The sequence below is a fragment of the Procambarus clarkii genome, chromosome 5 (assembly GCF_040958095.1).
Source record: "Procambarus clarkii isolate CNS0578487 chromosome 5, FALCON_Pclarkii_2.0, whole genome shotgun sequence".
Taxonomy (NCBI): domain Eukaryota; kingdom Metazoa; phylum Arthropoda; class Malacostraca; order Decapoda; family Cambaridae; genus Procambarus; species Procambarus clarkii.
The window spans coordinates 12,185,267-12,210,966 of record NC_091154.1 but is presented as its reverse complement, the minus strand read 5'-3'; the positions used below and the strand labels follow the sequence as shown (position 1 = coordinate 12,210,966).

The 25,700-nt window shown below is 39.3% G+C and overlaps 2 protein-coding genes across 3 annotated transcripts in view; both read left to right on the top strand.

The window, feature by feature from the left end:
* The window catches only part of LOC123764027 (zinc finger protein 345), an 86,149-nt gene extending 64,632 nt beyond the window's left edge, over positions 1 to 21,517 (top strand). The window contains exon 4 of one of the 2 annotated variants that reach the window (XM_045751482.2): positions 18,986 to 21,517. The gene's annotated coding sequence lies outside the window, so the exon portion shown is untranslated. Of the gene's footprint in view, positions 1 to 584; positions 1,221 to 18,985 lie in introns of those variants that run through there. The other variant, XM_069339464.1, reaches the window with a different exon arrangement.
* Positions 20,417 to 24,882, top strand: LOC138351055 (uncharacterized). Its single transcript, XM_069302631.1, has 3 exons — positions 20,417 to 20,431; positions 23,015 to 23,287; positions 24,007 to 24,882. The coding sequence occupies exons 1-3, from the start codon at positions 20,417 to 20,419 to the stop codon at positions 24,880 to 24,882; spliced, it is 1,164 nt and encodes a 387-aa protein (XP_069158732.1).
* Positions 24,883 to 25,700: the final 818 nt, after the last annotated feature.

The window sequence follows — 25,700 nt, the reverse complement described above, 5'->3', positions numbered from 1 at the left end:
ACTTGTACAGTACAGCTACTTGACCATTACGACAAAATCACTGAGATATGAGATAATGATGATACTAACCTCATCTACTCAGACTCCAACCCACTCATATTAAATAATGATGTAAACAGTAAATTAAAAAATATCCACTTATTAATGTCAACCAACAAACTCACACTAAACATAGAAAGGACCTACAACATCTTACTTGGGAGCAAATCAACAAATGCAATTCATCTACAGTTAGACAATGTTAACATCAGAAATAAAAAAGATGGTAAGTTCCTTGGTCTATACTTAGATCTGCCCGAAACGCTATGAGTGCTAGTTGCTTTACAAGAATGTATAACTTTCAAGTCACTGTACTCTCCCCCAATGTACCTTCTTGTATATAAAGAAAAAATAAATAAATAAACAAGCACATAATAAATCAATACTTACTAAATTTTGGCTATTATGTAGCAAAGAAGCAGGTCTACGGAAGGCTTTTCTGTTGAGTTCGAAGCCCAGATTACTCGTGGTCTCTGAAATAAGTTAAGATTATAAGTATAAAATTTATAAAACCAAATAATAAATCCGGTATTGCTCAATTTCAGATGCAGACGTACTGAATGATATATCAGACTGTCAGCATGGTATTCGATCTGGAAGGTCCAGTGTAACGAATTTACTCAGTTTCTATGATTGAGCCACAGAGATCTATAAAGAATTCTGATCAAGAAAGAGATCTAGGGGTGGTTTTAGATAGAAAACTATAACCTGAGGATCATATTAAGAACATTGTGCGAGGGGCCTATGCTACACTTTCTAACTTTAGAATTGCTTTTAAATACATAGGTCAAAAAGTTTTAAAAGTTCCAGAAGAGCAGCCCAGTGTGTCCACAAAGAAAGCTCTCCCAGAAAAATGGATTAATAATAAAGTGGCTTTGCAAAGGAAGAATTTGAGTTAAAACTAATGTAGAAATATGACCAAACCTAACCTACCCTGATAATTTTGGCAAACCCAATAGCTGATAGTACATGATAGATTTTAGAGCGGGAAGATCATGACTCTCACAGTTACTTGACTTCTATGACAAACCATGAAAATTACCTCTTCTGAAGAAATTGAAAAACTGCAAGCAGATGTTAATAAAGTTTTTAACTGGGCAGAAGAAAATAACATGATGTATGTTTAACAGTGATAATTTCCAAATACTAAGGTGCAGTCAAAATAAAGAAATCAAACATTATATAGGCAACCTAGTTTAGATCCAAACAAAACCTCTTATCAAGTATCTATGACAATCATCACTTTAATGATCAAAATTGCAGATTTTATACTATAAACATCAGATGTCCAGAGTTGTGGGGATTAATGGGTATTAAAGTCTTGTGTTTGAATTTAATACCCATTGTTTCGTGTTCTGTCTTGTGTTGGAATTTAATACCCATTGAATACCCATTGTTGAAAGTTCGTTTTTCACCTCGTCCACCTCACCCAAATGTAGATATAAACCTCGAAGATGTGTAAGCTCTATTCAGTTTCAGTTGTGTGTTTGTAAACTAAAGTCTTTGAAAATGTAATAAGTTTTACGAAACGCGCTCAAGTGTCGCGTCAGACTAGAAATAAAAATGAATTTTGGAGAATTGATCTTTGAATTACCATCAACAGTGAAAAGAAACGTAAGAAAGATAGAGAAAATTCGTGTTAGAATTATTAATCTTACTTTTTCGGTCATATTTAATAATATATATATATATATATATATATATATATATATATATATATATATATATATATATATATATATATATATATATATATGTCGTACCTAGTAGCCAGAACGCACTTCTCAGCCTACTATGCAAGGCCCGATTTGCCTAATAAGCCAAGTTTTCATGAATTAATTGTTTTTCGACTACGTAACCTACCTAACCTAACTTTTTCTGCTACCTAACCTAACCTAACCTATAGAGATAGGTTAGGTTAGGTTAGGTAGGGTTGGTTAAGTTCGGTCGTATATCTACGTTAATTTTAACTCCAATAAAAAAAAATTGACCTCAAACATAATGAAATGGGTAGCTTTATCATTTCATAAGAAAAAAAATAGAGAAAATATATTAATTCAGGAAAACTTGGCTTATTAGGCAAATCGGGCCTTGCATAGTAGGCTGAGAAGTGCGTTCTGGCTACTAGGTACGACATATATATATATATATATACATATATATATATATATATATATATATATATATATATATATGTATATATATATATATATATATATATATATATATATATATATATATATATATATATATATATATACAGTGGAACCTCTATTAACGAGTTTAATCCGTTCTGGCACCGAGCTCGTTACCTGGAAAACTCGTCTTTGGAAACAAATTTCCCCATTTAAAATAAAGGAAATAAATTTAATCCGTTCCACTCCCAAAAACATCCATACTTGTATAACTATTTTTATGTAAATATAATATTGCACATGTAAATATAATTGTTTTGTTGTAGTGTTTTAATATTTACTTTACCTTATGAAGAGTAGTTGCTGGCTTGAGGGAGACGATGGGGAGGTGGGAAGGATGAGAGGGGTTATGGTGTGGAAGGAGAATCCACCTCTGAGTCAGGCGGACTCTCTCTTCTTGGGAATTTCACCCAAATTTCATTTCAAATGTCACACAAGGATGCGTTAGACCAGCACCAAAGAAAAAACTACGTCGATTACACTCGTTGTGTCAACAATATAATAGTCTTACCATGAAGATACAATACAATGCCGTTTTCTCAAATAGGCAATGTGGTTATTAAAGAAAACGGAAATTTCATGGCAAACATGTATACAATCCCCAAGTCGATCGGATAAGAATTGGATTTTATAGAAATATTTGCTCAAATGACGCTTGAGTGCGGTGTTTGGGTGCATTCAAGAGAAAAAAAGTGTGTTACGTTCAAGCAACATATACCTGCGAAAGTGATAACACTTTCATAAAGTGTTATCACAAAGTGATAAATTAATTAAACATTTTCACATACCGGGTTGTCACTGCTTTATCAGGGCAGCTTTTCCAAGAATGCGTTCACCTTTTCAAACATTCCAAACACTTCCCCTGATCTCAGTGGAAGAGGCAGCATCCTCCCTTACCTCCTCATTCCCTTACTAATGGTGTAAATTGTTGATGAGGACCTGCCATACTTCCTTGTGAGATCAATCACACAGACACCACACTCATGCTTCGCTATAATTTCCTTCTTTGAATCCACAGTAATTGTGTCTTTCTTCCTCTTGACAACACTATCTTTAGCAAGCAGCTTCTTTGGAGACATCGTGTGTTACAAATTGTAGTCGCAAAACCACTAAAAACCCAAAGAAAAGCTCAAATAAATCCAGAGGGATGCTTGTCGTGTGAGATACAACAACACTGGCGTCGGAGGCGTCCGAGAATTTGCGAGAACCCGCGAGACGCTAGGAAGCGCCATGTGGTTTCACTCGTTAATAGAGGCGAGCTCGTCAATAGAGACAAATTTGCTGCGAGTGGCTTGCTCGTTACTGGAAAAACTCGTTAATAGAGGTTCCACTGTATATATATATAAAGTAAATAAATAAATAAATTCCCATAGGACGCTACAAACGGGTGCTAAACATTTCAAGTGTGCTGAATGCGGGCCAAAGATTCAGAAAACGTTCCAGTACAATAAGTCACATGATTGTGCATACGGATGATAAACCTCATGAATGTCCTGAGTGTGGCAAGGGATTCACTTGTTTGCGACTTATAAAAACTCACAGGGTGGTGCATACAGCTGATAAACCTCTCGTGTATCATGAGTGTGGAAAAGCTTCAGATGGTGCATTCAGATGATGAACATTACCTAGTTCCTTCATCTGGGAAGAATGAAGACATATTGGTGCATTCGGATGATAAAAACTAACTACTGTAGTTCAATTGATCAACAGACTGTATATCATATGCAGACTGTATGTGGATCTGCGGGCCACTCCAAACAACAGCCTGGTGGACCAAGCTCCAAACAAATAGTAATTATTGAATTATTACATTACGCTTATACTCATACATTCTGTTAAAGAGTGTCAAATTTCTACATTAGACTACCATATTACCTATATTATTGTTAATGTATTGGCAGATGCAATATGTATTAAAATTCTAAAAATAAGTCATGCATTATATACAATTTGTGGGAAACTCTGCTGAGAAAAGCTGGTGTGGGGGTTGTTACAAGAGTGAGTAATAATTAAAGCTGGTGCATATAACATCCTTGTCAGGCACATGCAAAAGTGAACACTTCCAGAATTGGAGACATGCAGAAATGTAACATGTGGAAATAGAGGCATGCCAAAACAAAGACATGCATAAATTCTAATTCTTATCTAAATAATTTCTAGTGATTATTATATAAAATATTCCATCAGTACTAGATCAAATATTCACAAAAAAAGGAGAAGAGATATTTGATATTCAATACCATCCTCCCTTTGGAAAGAGTAATCATGTCCTGTTGGACATTAATTATATCTTAAGATATAATCTAAAAGAAAATAGGGACATTGAAATGGTTGTTAATCTCTATTTCAATAAAGGACACTATAGGGAACCTCGAACCCTGTATTACAAGTGTAAGTGAAAATATTGGAAAAAATAATTAAAGCTAAATGTGAAGAACACCTGGAGACAAATGCTACACTTGCTTACATTTATGAATTGCTTTTAAATACATAGGTCAAATACTAAAGAAATTGTTTAAAACTTTTGTTAGACCACAGCTGGAATATATGCAGCGGTTGTATGGTGCCCATATCTAAAGAATCACATCAACAAACTGGAAAAGGTATAGACATGCCAATAAGTGGCTCCCAGGTTAGAGGCATAAAATGCCAAAACTAGATGGTAGAATAAAAAGAAGATATTGTAAAAGGTAACCAAACAAAGATGCCACAGAAATATTAGAAAATTAACTTTCGCAAGCAGCGTGGTAGACACGGTTGGAACAAGTTAAGTGAGAGGGTGATGGAGACCAAAACCATCAGTAGTTTCAAAGCATTATATGACAGTGCTGGGATGGGACACCATAGGCGTAGCCACAAATAATAGAATTTGGCGGTTCATATCACATTTTTTAAAATTAGAGATAAGGATGGTAATAAAGTTCAATGTAAAAACACCTATTATTAATGAATTTATGAGAACTTCATATAAAATTAACACCTGAGCAAAGTATAGTACCATAGAAATAAAAAAAAAATGCTGCATGTTATTTTTTCACATTACCTTTCTGTAGATTTTTTCCTTTGTTACTACGTGAATGATCCGGTTCAGTAGTGTTGTAGTAGTTGCCTGCAGTATCTGCAGTTTGTACTGGTTCAGTAGTGTTGTAGTAGTTGCCTGCAGTACCTGCAGTTTGAAACAAATGTTAGAGACAATAGGCAGATCATTGATGTATATAAGAAATAGGAGAGGTCCCAAGATGCTGCCCTGTGGCACTCTTAACAGTTATTGAATAATAATTCATAATTATTTTTTTTTTAGTGTGCCTGCGGCCTGGTCCTCGACCAGGCCTCCACCCCCAGAAAGCATCCTGTAATAACTGACTCACACCCAGGTACCTATTTTACTGCTAGGTAACAGGGACATAGTGTGAAAGAAACTCTGCCCATTGTTTCTCGCCAGTGCCTGGGATCGAATCTAGGACCACAGGATCACAAGTCCAGTCCGGCATAGTAGGCCGAGAAGTACGTTATATTTATTTAATTTATTTATTTATGCATATACAAGAAGGTACATTGGGAATGTGAGGATACATAATATGGTAATTACAGTCAATAATTACAATAATTTTTTCAAATATTTTTGATAGAATGGGTAGATTTGATATTGGTCTATAATTGTTTATGTCCGCCGGATTGCCTCCTTTATGGACTGGCGTTACTCTTGCTTTTTTGAGGATATGAGGGAAGGTGTGACACTATAGATTTGTTGAACAGTAGTGCTATAGGTGGGGCAAGGGCATGGGAGGCTCTCTTGTACACAATGGACAGAATTTCACTGGTGTTCCGTGCCTTGGTTTTTAGAGAGTGTATGATCGACACAACATCTGCCGGGCTGATTGGTGAAAGGAGAAGAGAGTTTGGATAGCTGCCTGAGAGATATGTGTTAATATGTGTCTGAGTCTGTGGGATTTTACTGGCAAGATTAGCGCCAACCGATGAAAAGAAACTATTAAATTTATTTGCCATTTCTAGAGTTTTAATTGGCTATGTGAGTGTTGTTTAGTTCCTAGGATACTAGAGATTGTTTTCCAAGTGCTTTTCATGTTGCCTTTTGCTTCATTGAATCTATTCACATAATATGCAAGTTTTGCCTTTCTTATGATACTGGTAAGCATTGATGAGTACCTTTTAGCTACTTCCTTTGAAACTAGGCCAATCCTAAGTTTCTGTTCATATTCATGTTTCTTGTTGATTGAGTTGAGAATGCCACTTGTGAGCCATGGATTGTTTAATCTTTTGTCAGTTACTTGCTTGGTAAGAAGGGGACAATGAAGGTTGTAGAGGCTTAGAGTTTTGGAGAGGAAGAGGTTAGCTAATGAATTTATATCCTGGGTATTATTGAATTCAGAATCCCAGTTAATATTGTGAAGTGCATCTGTAAGATTGCCTAAAGCTGATTCACTGTGTAGCCTAAATGAAAGTTTCTTGCTTTTTGGTGGTGTTATGTCCATGTTCGCTATGAGAAAGGTAGGATAGTGGTCAGTTGTTCTGTCGTAGATTATACCAGATACAAGGGGAGCTGTTATGTTTGTCCATATGTGGTCCAAGGTAGTGGCTGATGTTTGAGTGACTCGGGTAGGTTTTTTTTTTTATTAGGCCTACAGTTATGAATGACTTTATAACCAGCTAAGTTGTAGAGTTGGGTATAGTCTTTATTTAGCCAAGTTTCTGTTAAAATAATGAACGCTAAGTTAGTACCTAGTGCTGTGAGTAATGCATTTAAATCGTCAAAATGTTTACCAAGTGATCTAACATTTTGATTGTAAACTGATAGACAGGTGCTATTTTGGAGTTTGTTTTTAGCCTGGTGTGCTGTGAAATACTTGCAATGGTATTTAAGTGTGGAATCAATATCAAGTGTGGAAAAGCTTCAGATGGTGCATTCAGATGATGAACATTACCTAGTTCCTTCATCTGGGAAGAATGAAGACATATTGGTGCATTCGGATGATAAAAACTAACTACTGTAGTTCAATTGATCAACAGACTGTGTATTGTATGCAGACTGTATGTGGGTCTGCGGGCCACTCCAAACAACAGCCTGGTGGACCAAGCTCCACCAGGCCTAAAGCACAAAGTGGTCCACTGGCACCGGCAACTTCAACCATAAATGTTCTCAAAGCTTACTAAAAATGATTGAATTAGACTAGACTACAGCAATCTTAACCTTGTATCTGTTTCCACCAATCTTGTTCAGTACATGCTTCAACATATCAGCAATACTTGATATGTAAATATGTACACATATATCCATATACAGTATATACACATACATATATAATACAAAAATTATCAAATTTACTTACTTAATATTACATTGTAAATATTCAAGGTTTTGAAGACACTTTTCTTCTTGCGCTCAACAAGGTAAGGCTTGCACCACAAAGCAAAGGGCTCTATCTTCTTCATCATTCATCTCACTGTGTCATTACAATATGCACCTCCCAACTAGGACAGCATTTGTACCTGTTACAATAATGCATAAACTTTAAGGCAATAGAGTATAATCTATGTCTTTCAATCTCAACATTAGATTTTATAACTTTCTAATGTAATAAATAAATACCATTAAACTATTTTCTGTTTAACTGTTAGAAAAAATCAATTAGATATATAAAAAGAAATAAAAAAGATTACATGGATAGTAAAATCTGGATTCCCAACTACAATTTATATAGATGTGATAGAGAAACTAGGTCAAATGGAGGAGTAGGTCTGTATATTAAACAGCACCTGATGTGCACAGAGCTACTAAACTCAATGTGATGGTAGAGGTTCTTATAATTAAGGAAGAAAAATAAACCTAATTATTATTCTATTATATAAACTGCCTGATATAAAGGTTGAGGAATTCACAGACAGCACATACTGTGCCGGCATCAACTGCCGTGCCTGCCTCACATGCCGTGCCGGCATCAACTGCCGTACCGACATCAACTGCCGTGCCGGCATCAACTGCCGTGCCGGCATCAACTGCCGTGCCTGCCTCACATGCCGTGCCGGCATTCGGATGATAAAAAATATCCATATGCAGTATATACACTTACATATATAATACAAAAATTATCAAATTTACTTACTTAATATTACATTGGAAATATTCAAGGTTTTGAAGACACTTTTCTTCTTGCGCTCAACGAGGTAAGGCTTGTACCACAAAGCAAAGGGCCCTATCTTCTTCATCATTCATCTCACTGTCATTACAGTTAAATTAAAATTAAAATTATTAAATTGTATTAAAATTCTAAAAATAAGTCATGCATTATATACAATTTGTGGAGAACTGTCTGCTGAGAAAAGCAGGTGTAGGGGTTGTCACAAGAATGAGTAATAATCAAAGCTGATGCATATAACATCCTTGTCAGGCACATGCAAAAGTGAACACTTCCAGATTTGGAGACATGCAGAAATGTAACATATGGAAGTGGAGGCATGCCAAAACAAAGACATGCATAAATTAGAAATATTAGAAAATTAACTTTCGCAAGCAGCGTGGTAGACACGGTTGGAACAAGTTAGGCGAGAGGGTGGTGGAGGCCAAAACCTTCAGTAGTTTCAAAGCATTATAGTTTTGGAGCTTTGAAGACTAACAGGATTGTGCATTCTGATAGTCTTTTTGAGTGTACTGAGTGTTTTGGAAAGAATCAAAGTACGGAGCAATGTTAACCCTCAAACCGCGCTATATAAATGATATATATATCATATATAAATGATATCAGTGACAAAACTGAAACCGCGCACATCATTTATATATGATTTCGTGTCTAGCGCTATAATTTAAACGCCCCGCCTGGGATAGGGGCAGCTATAGTACAGCCACGACCGATAGTTGCCAGATGCCACCTAGAAAAAAAATCCAGGCTAACATTCTTGGGTGTTACAGCGTCAGTATTGAGCAAGCCACCAAGGCTGGCGCACGCAGCACGAGCTCACAGCACCGCTGTTCAGCTTGTGACCACAGCATCGCCTACAAATACGATAATATAAATGATACTGCTATTATTTAGCAGTGATAGTATTACTGAAGCCCCCTGACTGTGATAAAACTGACCAGGATTCTGATAATAGCAGGATTGTGGTGATATTTAGCGCTGTGCTCCATGGAGGGAGGAGTAAGGCTGTGGGAGGGAGGGTTATGGCGTCGTTTTCCGACTGTGTGTGGCCACCATTTATTGACTGCACTCACCATACCAGCTTAGTGGTTCGATATGGTGAACACAAATGTAGATACTTATATATAACGTGTGTATAGTGCGAGATAACAGCGAGAGGAGTAGGTTGGGAGCCGCTATTTTGGTGAGGGAGGAGCGTCGTCTGCACGACTTGGCATGTTGTTTACTGATGGCCACTATGGTCTTTGGGCACAATACCAGCTTATTTGTACAGGTATGGTGCATAAAACAGGTAAATACTTATATATAATGTGTGAATATAGCGTAATAACACCACAAACAATATTGTTGGAGGACAAATATTAGTGCGTCTGGCCTTGAGGGCGGCCGCCGATCAGCTGACTGTGTGAGTAGCTACGTCTTATGGCCTTACTCACCATACAAGCTTAGATGTACAGTTATGGTGAACAAAACATGTAAATACGTATATATATAATGTCTGTGTATAGTGAATAAATACAGGAAGAGTATTGTGGGAGGTGAATGAGGGTGAGTGAGGTGGTGTTGAGGGAGGGAGTGGCAGTAAGTGGCTCGCTGGTGTTTGGCGGTCACTCCTCGTTGCTTTTTGACTCACAAGACCAACTTTGTAGTTTGTTATGGTGTACAAAACATGCAAATACTTATATATAACCTGTATATATAGTGTAACAACAGCAAAACTATTTGTTTATTGTTTTATGAACATAATAATTGAATCACTAATATGCACACCATAATTTTGAGTACAGCGATGGTTCACACATTTTATAATATAAATATACCACAATTCACTGTATGGAATAATATTACTGCAAAAAAACTAAGAAAAAATCAATCAGAGACATTGAAATAATTAGGTAATAATATATTTGTGGCAACTGCTGTCTGACAGCTCGGGCGGAGTAGACCTCGTCTGGCGAAGGCTCTGCCAACGCCCCTTTTTTGCCACACTTCCCTACCCTATTGCGGCTAAAATATGCCACCTACGATTTTTTTGTTATTTTTTCCGTGATCAAGGAACAAAAATGAACACTTCTATAAGACGAAAGAATTTTTTGGATTTTTTTTTTTTTGTTGCGCCTGTGGGTGTGAATTCCATTTGGGCCCCTAGCGGTTTGAGGGTTAAGGGTCACATGCTAATACATTCAGGCAATAAACCTCATGAATGTTTTAAGTGTGGAAAAAGATTCAGTCAACTTGCTCATATGAAGGTTCACATGATGGTGCATTTGGGTTTTAAACCGTATGAGTATCCAGAATGTGGGAAAAGATTTAGTCAACTTTCTCATGTGAAGACTCACATGATCGTGCATACAGGTGACAAACCTTATGAATGTCCAGAGCGTGGGAATGGATTTGGTCAACTGGGACATACGAATACTGATTTTCGTTTTTTTCTGTTACTAGTAATTTTTTTAATTTTCTTACAATATACTTGTTAACATTTTTAAATTTTTATACAAATTACCAAATTAAATTTATCTGCCATTAAGAATCTGTCCAAAGCCCTATGGGTGTTAATTGCTTTACAAGAATTTAAAAATATCAATGCTTTGTACTCAAATAAACCTATGTACCTACTAGTACATATATATAATATATATATATATATATATATATATATATATATATATATATATATATATATATATATATAATTAAGTAAATAAATAAATGCTCATAGAATGCTACATATGGTTGCTAAACATTTAAAGTGCACTGAATGTTGGGAAAAAATTCAGAAAGAGCAGAGTGGCCTGCGGGCCGCTCCAAGCAACAGCCTGGTGGAACAACCTCCACCAGGCCCAAAGCCAAAAGTGGTCTACTGGGACCAGGGATTAAATGCTACCAGCTAGGGCAAAGGAAGTTTAGGACTACAGTGTATAGCAAAATATAGTTAAATGTATTAAATTTAATTAATGTAATGTACAATTTTTAATTAATGTTAATTAATTAATGTTCATTTATAATTAATGTAATGTACAAAATTATTTAATGTACCATAACAAATATTTATTTTTATTTATTTATGTATTTATATACAAGAAAGTACATTGGGTTTGTGAGAATACATAGCATAGTATTTACAATCTTATAAAGCCACTAGCTCTGACTGATTACATTGAGAGCTTGATTGGTAATTTAAACAAAAATAATAGGCACCACACAGCAGATTGATAGCACATATAAGAAGCCCACCACACACTACAACCACCACCACACACTACTGTTATTATCTCACTCTACAACCTCCACCACACACTACAACCACCACCACCACACACTACAGCTACCACCACACACTACAACTACCACCACACACTACAACCTCCACCACACATTACAACCTCCACCATTACATATAACAACCACCACCACACACTACCACCACCACAACACTACCACCACCACCACACATTACAACCACTACCACCACCACACATTACAACCACCACCACACACTACAACCCCCTCCACACACTACAACCACCTCCACACAATACCACCACCATCACACATTACAACCACCACCACACATTACAACCACCACCACACATTACAACCACAACCACACACTACCACCACACCACCACAACCACACTACCACAACCACCACACGCTACAATCACCACCACACACTAACAACCAATATCACACATTACTACCACCACCACCACACACTATAAACCAATATCAAACCTACCCATACTATCAAAACACAGTCTCCCACACCTAACCACGCCATCACATTTAAACCACCAACAAGCCCACAAATACGTCAACATCAACCAGCATTACACCATCTAACATACTCTGTCAGATGTAACAACTAAATTTGTGAATTCAAGATCAATTCTATTGTATAACACAGTGTTAGTACGAGAAAAACTTTACTTACATTCGAAGCCGTGTTTTAAAATGGCGGGGATCTTGTACTGACGCTCCACATTGTGTGTTCGTTTGCGTATGATGAACGTGTGACACTTTACTACAACAATTATTTAATTATTCTTATTCTTTATTTTACTATTTTTAGGGTACATGAAATTTCAAACTTATTTGCACACAATAATATAATTGCATTGTCATACCCTTATATATTATGGAAAATACGATGCCATGAACGAAGTCAAAGTGAAGTTGAAGTCAAAGTCATTCGGCGAACGTATTAGTCATTTTTTTTCTCACAAACGATAGGGGATAACAAAACCACAGACAATATAAGTGTACAGTAAAGTCAATTTTATTCAGGAAAGTACATACATAGTTGATTTAGAAACATAATGTTGGATTTATAGATAGAGCTAGTGCATACAATACCTAAAGCCACTATAGTAGGCATAGCATTTCAGGCAACCGGGCAGTATATATGGACCCCCTTACTCAAATCTCTGAATATGTTAGATATTAAGTCCCTGCACATCCTCTCATGTGTATTTTATATATATAAAACGCTGCATTGTAATGTCAATCCTGACCTTAAAAGCTTCCTAGAAGGTTGTAACAGATCCCATGAGCACCACACCAGAAACAAATACCTATTTGATATTCCAAGAGTACGACTTAGTCAAACTAGAAATGCTTTACAAATCAAGGGACCTCGAATGTGGAATGTCCTTCCCAATTATGTTAAAGACTGTACCTCTCCCAACCAGTTTAAGATAAATAAAGATAAATTTATAAGTTAAGATAAATTCCACAAATCAACAACCCTGTTACTGACCCAGTATTTACCAAAGTCTTTCCTAAATCTAAACTTATCCAATTTATACCCATTGTTTCGTGTTCTATCTTGTGTTGACAATTTTAATACCCTATTAATATCCCCTTTGTTATATCCATTCAGGAAATTGTGGTTGATCTCGAACCCATTGATAATGTGACGACTTATACTGAATTTTGTAAATACATTATCAAGATTGTAACCAGTTTAGCTAAATGTATTGTGGGGTTCAGTCCCTAAGCCCATATATGTGCCTCTGTAACCATTTAGGTTACAGGGCAAAAACATAAGAACAAAGGTAACAGCAGAAGGCCTATTGGCCCATACCAGGTAGCTCCTATCTATAACAGATAACATAACAACAGTAAAAACATTTCGTGTGTGTTTGACGCTCACTGACATGTTCCAGCGTTGTTTTATATTTGGTGCTATTCTATCTTAGGCTTTGTTGCTCTTTTATACCTACGGGCTCATAGAACATTCTATTGCGAACACATTGGCACAAAAATGAATGATGTACATAGCCTAATAATGTCAGGAGAGTGAAATAATTATAAACTTTCAAAGCGCTGTATCGAACATGTGTTGTCGCGTCACCAATACTGGGTAACAGTTCCGCCACTTCCCACACTCTTGCGGGTGGGTCGCGACCATTATTCTACGTTTATATTCATATCACCGTGTTGGGAATTTCATTGCGAGTCTATTGATACCAAAATTAACGCTGTAGGACAAGTGTGGAGGTGATAACAATCCCAAGAGTAAAAACATTTTGTTGCTGTTGCGTGCTCATGGTGAGTCATCTACGTAGTTATTTGCTGCTGGTATCCCTATACGTTTCGTGACTTTTTTTACTGATGTTCTTCTAGAGAATTTTATTGCGAACACGTTGGTACCAAAAAGGAAATACGTAGCTCGAGAACTAAGGTCAGGAGAGTAAAAAGAGTTTACACATTTTTGTTTTGACGCTTAAGTGACAAAAACGCCACGCGCACATACCACTAACATTATACTGTGTGACTCACTATAGATGTAAAGTGCCTTGTATAGTGACTGTTGTGAGCCTCTTGTAATGTCACTTGTGACACCTCTTTGTATCACTTGTGACACAAATATATTATATTATATATATTATAGGGTACAAATACACAAATCACAGTACAAAAAGCACATTTAACATACTGTCTATCATACAATTATCACACATCCAAACAATGTGATGTGGTAAACTACTCTACTACTAAACTACATATTCTACAATCTGATTCTGCCTATTGCTTAATTTAGAAACTGTATGACCAGACCACACACTAGAAGGCGAAGGGACGACGAAGTTTCGGTAAGTCCTGGACCATTCTCAAGTAGATTGTCGACTTGAGAATGGTCCAGGACCGAAACGTCGTCATCCCTTCACCTTCTAGTGTGTGGTCTGGTCAACATACTTTAGCTAGGTTATTGTGACTCATCGCTTGCATAGAAACTGTAATTGTGGTTGATCTCGAACCCATTGATAATGTGACGACTTATACTGAATTTTGTAACTATATCATCAAGATTGTAACCAGCTTAGCTAAATGTATTGTGGGGTTCAGTCACTAAGCCCATATATGTGCCTCTGTAACCATTTAGGTTACAGGGCAAAAACATAAGAACAAAGGTAACTGCAGAAGGCCTATTGGCCCATACCAGGCAGCTCCTATCTATACCACCCAATCCTACTAATATACATGTCTAACCCGCGCTTGAAATAATCGAGGCAGCCCACCTCCACTACTATGAAGTTCGAAAAATAATTCCTCCACCACTATGAAGTTGAAAAAAAAGAAACTCTGAAGTTCGTATAGCAGGTTAAGCAAAGGCAAATCCTAAAGATTTTTTCAGTTATATCGAACAAAGGTTAGGGAATGGATAGGTCCATTAAAGACCGAGACAGATCATATATTGGATTTTCGATTTTTTATATTTTGATATTTTTTGATATTCGATTTTTGTATCATCGGCAAATTTGCAAATGCGGCTACTCAAACCTTAATCTAAAATATTTATATTTATTATAAACAACAGAGGTCCCATTCCAGAGGCTTGAGGCACTCCGCTTACAACATTTTTCCACTCTTATAACCACCCAAGCCCACTCATATACATGTCGAACCCACGTTTGAAACAATCAATGGACTCCACCACGTTTGGCGGTAATTTGTTCCACAAATCAACAACCCTGTTACCGAACCAGTATTTTCCCAGGTCTTTCCTAAATCTAAACTTATGCAATTTATACCCATTATTTCGTCTGGTGCTGATACTTTTAATATCCCATTTGTTATGTCCATTCATCAACTTGTAAACCTCTATCATGTCACACCTAACTCTTCGCCGTTTCAGTAAATGCAATTGAGGAATTAACTTTGTCATTCTATGCTGGATACGTTCAAGTGAATTTATATAAATTCTATAGTACGGCGACCAAAACTGAACTGCATAATCAAAATGGGGCCTGACCAGAGCAACAAATTGATTGATTGATAAGAATTAAGCCACCCAAGAGACGGCACGGGAATGAATAGCTTTAAAGAGCAAGATATAGCTGAAGAACAAAACCAGGTGTCTTGTTATTAACCCTTCGATTAATAAATCCTAGTGTACTATTTGCCTTATTACTAACATTCATGCATTGATCTTTTGGTTTTAAATTCTTACTAGTCATAACTCCAAGTTCCCTTTCGAAATACCAGACTTCGCAATCACAACACCATCTATCTCGTATCTTGTAACTCTATCATATCATTACCTAACCTCAAAACATTACATTTATCAGCATTGAACTGCATCTGTCAACCTTTTGCCCATTTCAAAACTCTATTTAGATCAACTTGAAGAGATAGTGAGTCTTCTTCTGTGTTATTTCCCTACCGATTTTTGTATCATCGGCAAATTTGCAAATGTTGTTACTCAAACCTGAATTTAAATCATTTATATATACAGTATTTAGCACTGTCTGTTTTTTCTTTAAATGACGCTGTTTGTCGACCGAATTGTATTTGTGCTGCTTTCAGCCATGTTCCCCCCTTTTTATCTCTTTTTTTTTTTATTTGTTCTCAACTCTTTTTATTCTTTATGCTCAATTAGTATTAAGCTTTAGTCATTTTAGTTTTTCATGCCCGAAACGCTTTGCGTAATAGTGGCTTTAGGCATTGTATGTACTAGCCCTATCTATAAACTCATTACTCTTTGTAAAATCTCTTGTATGTATGTACCTTACCTAAATAAACATTTGATTTGATTTGAGTATTATAAACAACAGAGGTCCCAGGACAGAGCTTTGAGGTACTCAACCTACAACATTTTCCAACTCCGACTTAATCCCATTTATACTAACTCTGTTGAGCGTTGACCATTTATACATCAACTCTGTTGATGTGAGCACTTAATTGGCGGTCAGTGGGGGAGCTTAATTCTTAAAAAGCAATATATACTTTTGATCGTGATTTAGTTTAGTCTGCCGTTTAAAGAAAAAAAGAGCATATCAATGTTATATCACAGAAAACGAATTTATCATAAACTCATGTATTTGTCTTATCATATGGAACTGCATTCATATTTTTAACACTTTCGCGCTATCTGGACGCGCCGGCGCGTTCGGTTTCGTCTAACGTAAACGCATAGTGGACATAAAGTTATGTCTACTTTTAAAATATTTGTATAAAATTCAATTTTTATCCGATTTACTTTGGGTTTGTTTCAAACTGCGCGCTATGAGGCTCTCTTTCTCACCACTAGGCTGCATGGTACAATAAGTTCATGAAAGGTGTGGATAACTTCGATCAAATGGTATTTTGTCCCAAACGGGTTGCAGGTGGGTGACTTTAGCCGTTTATACTGGTAATTCTTCCCCCATATCATGTATTATATGCATATGTCTGTTTAGGGAATTTTATTCCGATCAATATACAACCAGAAATAACTGTGTGCAACAAGTATAAACTTGACAAACATAACAAAAGTAAAAATATTTCGTGTGTGTTTGACGCTCACTGATATGTTCCAGCTTTGTTTTATATTTGTCGCTATTCTAACTTACGCTTTGTTGATATTTTTTACCTATGGGCACATAGAACATTCTATTGCGAACACATTGACATAAAAATGAATGACGTACATAGAAAATTAATGTCATGAGAGTGAAATAAGTATAAACTTTCAAAGCGCCGTGCGTCGTCCCGTCACCGATACCGGGTAACAATTTCACCACTTCCCACACTCTTGCGGGCGGGCTGCATCATTATTCTATGCTTATATTCATATCACCGTGTTGGGAATTTCATTGCGAGTCCATTGATACCAAAATTAACGCTGTAGAACAAGTGTGGTGATTACAATCCCAAGAGTAAAAACATTTTGTTGCTGATGGGCGCTCACGGCGAGTCATCTACGTAGTTATTTATTTGGTGCTGGTATCCCTATATGTTTCGTGACTTATTTTACTGATGTTCTTCTAGAGAATTTTATTGCGAACACGTTGGTACCAAAATGAAATACGTAGCATGAGAACTAAAGTCAGAAGAGTAAAAAGAGTATACACATTTTTGTTTTTACGCTTAAGCGATAAAAACGCAGCGCGCACATTCGGTTGGCTGAGTGACCTTTGTGGAGAGCGCGAAAGTGTTAATATATAACAATATGAATATCCAAATTTCTGTAAATCCCCTACCATGTTGGAATCTGTGGAAATGAATGAGCAAATGTGCTGGCTGAAGGCGCTGAAGGAAACCACATTGGTTTCATTTTGGATACAAATGTCCATGGAGATTCAGAATGGAAACTAATTATATAGTTGAACCTGCAGAGAGGAGTTTAAGAATCTGTGTTGAGAGTGATGGACACAGCCTTCACAATTATACTTCAGAGAATGTAAACATCTAAGAGTCATTAGAAATATGTGTAGAATAATAAACCCTACATTGTTTGAGTTAGGGAAAACACCATTTGTCATATAGATACTAGCTGTTCCTAAAGATTCACCCATTTTGCACCAGCAAGATAACATATAAGATTTTAAGGGTTGACGAATGTTAATCTTCTTGTTTGATAAACTGTGCACTTGAGACATAGTAATAAGAACACGCCAATATATAAGACAACAAAAAGTTTTCAGATTCTTTCACACCACTTTCCAGCAACTTTTATAATTTATATAAATTATTTTTGGGAATAATACATAAATTATATATTTAAACATGATATTAGTGTTTAGTGGAATGCATAAGGAGTCAAATTGTGTAAAAAGCGATTTTTAGAAAATTTGGAAAACTACTTTTTTCTGATCATATATTATAACTAAATGGATTTTGAACGTTTCACTGAGCCAATAAATATCATTCACAATTTATTAATGAATTTTACAAAATAACACTATGAATTTTATATTTAAACATGTAAAAACTATTTGTAATACATTAGGAACAAAATACAAAATAGTTGTAGAAAAATAATTTATTATAAAACCTTTGAGTTTGGATTTTTTTATTAAAAGTTTCTCAAAGGCTCTCCTGCACCATTCTCAATGCAAATCATTCCCACACCTATGGGAAGAGATAGACGAACGTTTCCTAGATGATTTGTGTTTGCTGGGCAGCCAGCTCGGATGAGTGGGCCTCCCTCCTCCCCCCATCCCCCTCCTAATACTAACCAAAACTCCAGATCCTGTCTTTCCATCCTTAGCTACTGACCCATCACAATATACATGTAGAGTGTTTTCTGTAGGTAATTTTTTAATTATTCAATATTATGGTGTCTCTCAGCTCTCTTATCTCATACATGCTTTTTTTATTTTGCAGGGGGATAATTACTACATCCACGTTAAAATCCTCCCATAGTGGTTTGAATTGTCTTTTAGGCAATTGGAAAAAAACACTGCCATTATAAGATTAATAACAACACCGACCAAATGTGGACGCCACCTCCGCTGGACCACGTGACTTGACATTACCCCCTTGGCTCTCGATACCGTCGTCAGACAGTCCAGACTGTCAGATGTTCAGGCGTCCCCTGAACATCTTCCTATCAATGCATTTATTCACTTCAAGGTGCATTCTTTTCCACTGACAATCAACGCTTATGTAGCCACATGGCATTGCATTTTATCATTCAAGGAAATGCCAGGTCACAGCCAGCACCACTGCCATCATGGCTCCGAAATCAGCAGCATTAAGGGAAAACCTTGACACAAACTGCACCTATAATAAAGAAGATAAAATCTCACCAATGTCCAGAGTGTGGGAAGAAGTTCAGTCATCTTAGAAATATAAAGATTCGCATGTTAGTGCATACAGGTGATAAACATCATGAGTGTCCAGTGTGTTGGAAAAAGATGCAAACAGCAAGAAATGTGAAGACTCATATGTTAGTGCATAAGGCTGACAATCTTTATGAGTGTCCAGAGTGTCGGAAAAGATTCCATCATCTTGAAAATATGAGGAGGCACTTGTTGGTGCATTCCATTGAAACTCATTTTAAGTGTTCCAAGTGTGGTAAAATATTTAAGGAACGTAGTGCTGTAATAAAACATGCGTTAGTGTATATTGATGATATGCATAACACCTCTCAAGTGTTGAGAATATGGTAAGATTTTCAGTTATCTTGGATTTATGAAAAGCTACATGATGGTACATTTGGGTGATCAGCTAAACATTTTGAATGTGGGAGAAATTTCAGAAAATGTTAAAGTATAATGAGGCACATATTAGTATGTTAACTTACCATTATTCCAAGGCAGTTGGAAAATTATGAGCTTCATCACAAAAATATCATGCTATCACCATGCATGGTAAAGTTCTGCTGCATGTGACATTGAGATTTATTGTACAGTACTGTAATTTGTGCTTTATTATTTGTAATAATCATTTTATTTAACAATGGAGCAGCAAGTAGGAAACAGTTTGAGATATTTTCATAATGAGACATTCATTGACATAAAATAGTGTCATAGACATATATATAAAGTGGCACCTCGACTTAAGATTGCCCTGGTTTACTATAATTTTGAGTTGCGATATAAATTTGATAGAAAAATTTGACACGACTTACGACAGTGTCGTCAAATAATGATAATTGTTGATACACGTTCAGGTCGACAGAGCGCATGGTTCCCGGTCACGCGGGCCGACCTGCCTCAGTTTACTAGAGCCGCCCACTTAGTGATGAGAAATTCCATTTTTGTGGTGATTTTTTGCTTTTTGAGCATAAAACTGATTATTATATATCACACCATGGGTCCCAAGAAAGTCAGTGGTAAGGTTCAACATATGAAAACATATGTAAGAATGACCATAGAGGAAAAACAAGAGATCATTCTTAAACATGAAAATGGTACTTGTGTTGTTGACCCCCTCCCCGCTCAGCTCGTTGTTGCCGTGTGGGGGCTTAGTGGGCGGCTGCCGGAGTGTGATGCTCCTTCACCTTCCATGCAACGCCATGCAGCTGGTTAAACTGTTGCAATGCCATGCAACCTCTGAAGAGAACTAACACAACACCTGTGCCCCCTATTAGACTATTTTACAGGAACTTCTTTTCCACAGCTCATAAAACGGAGGAAAGGGTCCTGAAAGATATTGTTAATAGAAACGTTATCCCTACAGACAAAAATCAGAAGACACAATTGACGATCTACTATAAAACCAAGAAAATGGCCAACCTACTCATGAGAAACTCTCCAGACACAAAGCAGAACGCTTTAAAAGAGACCAATGTCGTCTATGCCTTCAAATGCCCACTTGGGGACTGTAAGCCTCAAAGAATTCAGTATATAGGCAAGACAACAACATCTCTTTCCAGGCGATTAACGATGCATAAGCAACAGGGCTCCATTAAGGAACATATAATCTCTTCCCACAACCAGACCATCACCAGAGAAGTCTTAACAAAAAACACGGAAATCATCGATAGATAGAGCGATAGCAGGCGGCTTGATATCTGCGAGGCACTACACATTAAGAAGTCAACATCAGCAATCAACAGCCAATTAATGCACAACTATATTCTACCCACTTCAAGACTCCGCACCAATATAGAAGCATCAAGAAATATGGGCCAATAGGCCCTTTACAGTTACTTCCATTCTTCCCTTTAACTTACAAAATATTATACCCATTGTTTCGTGTTCTGTCTTGTGTTGAAAGTTTGTTTTCACCTCATCCAAAACTGTTGTAACATATCACCTCACCCAAATGCAGGTATAAAATCGAAGCTGTTTAAACTCTGTTCAGTTATAGTTGTGTGTGTATAAACTAAAGTCTTTAAAAATGCAATAAGTTTTACGAAACGCGTTCAAGTGTCGTGTCAGACTAGAAATAAAAATGAATTTTGGAGAATTGATTTTTCAGTTGCCACCAACAGTGAAAAGAAATATAAGAAACATCGAGAAAATTCGTGTTAGAATTATTAATCTTACTTTTTCGGTCATATTTAATAATATATATATATATATATATATATATATATATATATATATATATATATATATATATATATATATATATATAGTCTATCAATCGAAGTTATTGATTAGTATACAGTCACTGTTGTTTGAGGGTTGCTCGGTCCCCTTGTCTCAGGGTGACCCTCACTGTTTTTGCCTCCATCACACTGCCTGTTGGGTCAGTGACACTTTCAACCTGAAGTCCTGCGAGTTCTGTTGCTTGCTAGTGACTCAGTTTACTCAATCTCATGATGATGTTCTACGGGTACAGGCGGCGCAGGTGTTGCATGTGCACTTTATGTTGTTGCATCGCGCTAGGTTGCTTGCTCACCCGGATGCCCCGAGGCTGCCCTGTTTTGCCTATAGGGACCCGGACTTGGGGGTGGGGGTCACTTCGACCTTGGTTCAGTCCGCGCCCTCTCGTCCTTCCCCTTTTGTGGTTCGTTCTGGTCCCTCCCCCCCCCCCCCAACCTCCCTGCTTCCGGCTCCGAAATGTCTGAGGGTTTCAGAGTTGGGGCAGGGTTTAGATGGTCTTGAGACTTGTGCGGTCTCAGGGGATGCCCCTTCCGGTGTGGCGACGGAGGCTTTTGAGTTCAATCCCCCTGCCGAAGCCTCTGGGGTCTGACCAGTGGGTCCCCTTCTGTCCGGCTTACTTGGCTGCGCCGGCTTATTCCTTAGGGGCTGGTGCTCTGGGGGATGATTTGGCCCCGGGTCCTGCAGAGGAGGATCCTGGGGCGGAGGAGGGGCTGACTTGGGGGCCTCTGGCCCTGCTGGACCCCGCCTGGGTTTTTCTACTCTCGGTGCAGGGTTTATTATTATAACACTCTCCCTATCCGGCCCGTGGGCACTGTGAGGGGGGCTTGGTGGTCTGCTGCCAGAGTGTGATGCTCCATGGGACAGTCCTCTGAACTTTTGTAGCCTTATGCTCCTGCTGCTGTCTTCTCTAATTTTGCCGGATCGCTTTTCCTTTTCCGTATGTTTCGTTTTTCTCCCCCCTCTTCTCCTTTCTAATTGTCATTTCCTGCCGACCTTTTGCCTGTTTTGATTATTCTTTTGGACTTCTTCTATTTTGATGCCCGGGTGTTTGAGGAGGCATACTCTTGCACCCGTAGAACTGTAGTACCCGATGTTGAGAGCCAGGGGACCCTTTTATTGTCAATCCTCCTTTTGTCAGTGAACCCAATCTCGACAGACTGACGGTTCTTAAGGTGGCATTTGTGGGGCATATGCTCATGACGCACCCCTTGGGGGCCTCGGCATGATCGGCGATAGCTTCTTGTTGGGTGTCCTGCTTCTAATTGTGGCTCCATGGTGGGTATGGGGGCACATTCGTGAATTAATGTCTGACTGTCATTTCATGTCAAATTCCATTATTCTTATCCCTTCTCAGGCTCATGGAGTGGGCGACCAAGCCCCAAAGTCAGACCGTGTTGGAAGACCAGGCTCTGTAGCCCCCGCTGCATTGGGCCCTGACCTTGCTCCTCCTTTGACCCTCCTGACTACTCCCCTCGGCTCCCCTCCATCAGTGGATGGGTTAAGCCACAAGCCCCCATTGGTGACCACCTCGTTGTACCCTGGCACAGCTCAGTCTCTTATTGTGACTACTGCAGCTTTTAACCGCTCTCTGGGGGTTCTCAGCGCCATCCACGCCACGGCCGCACTGGCACGTTCCCTTCCCATACTGAGGCGTACCAAGCCTTGTTTGGTCCCGCCTCGTGGGCCAAATACTTTGATCTACTCCCTCTGGATTCTACACCTGACGATTTCTCCCTCGATAGGCACCTTGTTGATTCAGTAGATGCCTCTGTTACTTTTATCCCCACCCGTCTTGGTACACATGTAGTTGCTGCTCCTTCTCAGGATGCAGCCGCCCGCTTGGCTGCCTTATCCTGCCATGGCGAGACCCCTGTTCGGGTCTCCAAGAAAGCTCAGTTGAATGCCAGTGTTGGCGCTGTTCTCCTCCCGCCCCATGTTGCCACCGGTGTTCAGAATCTACAGGACTGCCACGAAGATATTTGGCATATCCTCAAAGCCCAGGGCCATTCTGTCCTCCAGGTAGACACGTTTACTCGTCCCCCTCGTGGTCGTCGCCGTCAGCTCCTTCGGGTTGTGAAGATTACCTTCGATGGTAGGACCCTTCCGCCCTCTGCAATTCTTGCTGGTGCCAGGTGCTCTATCCAGGAGTACATTCCCTCTCCTCGGCTCTGTAATAAGTGCCGGAGGTTTGGGCATGGTGCCCTCCGCTGCTCTGGAACTGTCTCTCTCTCTGTCCTTTGTGTGGGCGAAGGTCACTCTAAGTCGGAGTGCACTTCTTCCCAGGCTCGCTGCCTCAGTTGCAGTGAGGCCCACCCTACCTTCTCCCATGCATGTATACATTACAAGCTTGAGGTAGCCATCCTCAACTTGAAGCACCGGGAACGTTTGTCTTTTCCTGAGGCGAGCCGCCAAGTTCGCCGTCTCCCACCTTATGTTAACGTCTCTTATGCTCGCGTGCTGCGCTCTTCCTCTCCTTGTCCTTCCCACCTTCCTCCGTCTCACAACCGTTTCCGGGCCTTAGACCCAGACACGCTCACCGCCATTTCCTCTGTTCCTTTGAGTTCTGTCCCGAAGGGTCCCCCTCATGGTTCTCAGTCTGGGGTTCCCCTTCTTTCTGCCCAGTCTGTTATGTCTCCTGTGTCTTCTTCATCGTCTCCCTTCGATCCTCCTCATCCTTCTCCTCTGTCTCTTGGCTCTCCACGCCAGTTGTCTGTGTGGGCTGATGTCCATCGCTCTCCCAGTTGTCATCGTGTTGTTTGCCCTCATTCTGCTTCTCCTGTTGAGATGCTTGATTCTATTGTCCAGTACATTGTTGCTGGGACGCCTGTCTCTTTGAGTCAGAAGCAAAAGCTTGGCTCCTCTCCTTCCTCCTCCCTGGTGAGTAAGAAGGCTTCCCTTTCTTCCTCGTCCCCTACCTCTGACTCACTCGCTCCATCATCTCCCGTTTCGATGGCCGCACCCCCTGCTCCTGCTATGGAGGTTTCTTTGGCCCCCACTTCCCTCTCAGTTGCTGCCCTTGCTGAGGTGTGCTTCTCTCTTTCTGCCCCTCCTCCTCCTCCTGCTGTCCTTGACTGCCCCTCTCAGTTGTCTCCTCCTCCTCCGGAGCCTGCTCGTCCGCTTCTGGTCTGTTCTCCCGCTCCCTTCCCTCCATCTTTGCTCAGTTTACCTATGCCCCCTAACCCTGACTGGGCTGATCCTGATCTTGACCCTGAGCTTCTTTAACGTGCTGTGTTCCTCCTTCACCTTTGTTTCTCCCCTGTTCTCTGTTGCTATCCTTTCTCTTTCTGGGGGGAGCCCCGTCGGCTCCCCGGAGCTTTACCAGGCTGATATGCTAATGTCAGACTTTGGCATTAGTCATGTGTATGGAGTTCTAGGGCCTACCGGGGACCACAGCCAGAACCTGGCCCCCTCAGAGAGGCAAGGGGAGCAAAGGCCTATAGAAACCCCAGTGTGGTTGGGAGCATTCTATGTCTGACATCAACCAGATCAAGCATCCAGAAAGGTAAGCATTCCAAAACAAACCCCTATTCGGGTGAAAATTGCTACCTAAAGTTGAACTAGTGGATAGAACTCCTCAACAGAAAACAAGCAAACTAGTATGACGTCACACATCACCGCGCCGCTGTTTGCGCAGCTCCCCCCTCCCCGGAAGGGGGAAGGGGGAGCCCCAGACCTCCCACGCCGGCTATCCACCCATCAGTTCTTCGGCTGATGCTATAGGCACCATTTATGTGCTCCGGCTCCAGTGGTTGTTTCAGCACTGTACCTAGAGTGTGGTGTCTGTTTTCTGGGTGGTGTGTGAGCCGGGAGTGATTCTCCAGTACTCGGGCTGCATGCGCTTAGGGTTCCCTTCCCTAGGTGCCCTGTAAGTACTGCCCTTGGGGCTTGGGGCCACCTTCCACAAGTTCCTTGGGTCCTGCCCCTGCTAGGCCGTTTACTGCTTGGTTTTCGGCCGGTCTTTGTGTGCTCAGGTGTTCAGCCTCCCTTGTTCGCCTTAGAGTAAGGGGCAGTTTTGCACTGGTGGGGCGCAGGGTACTGTG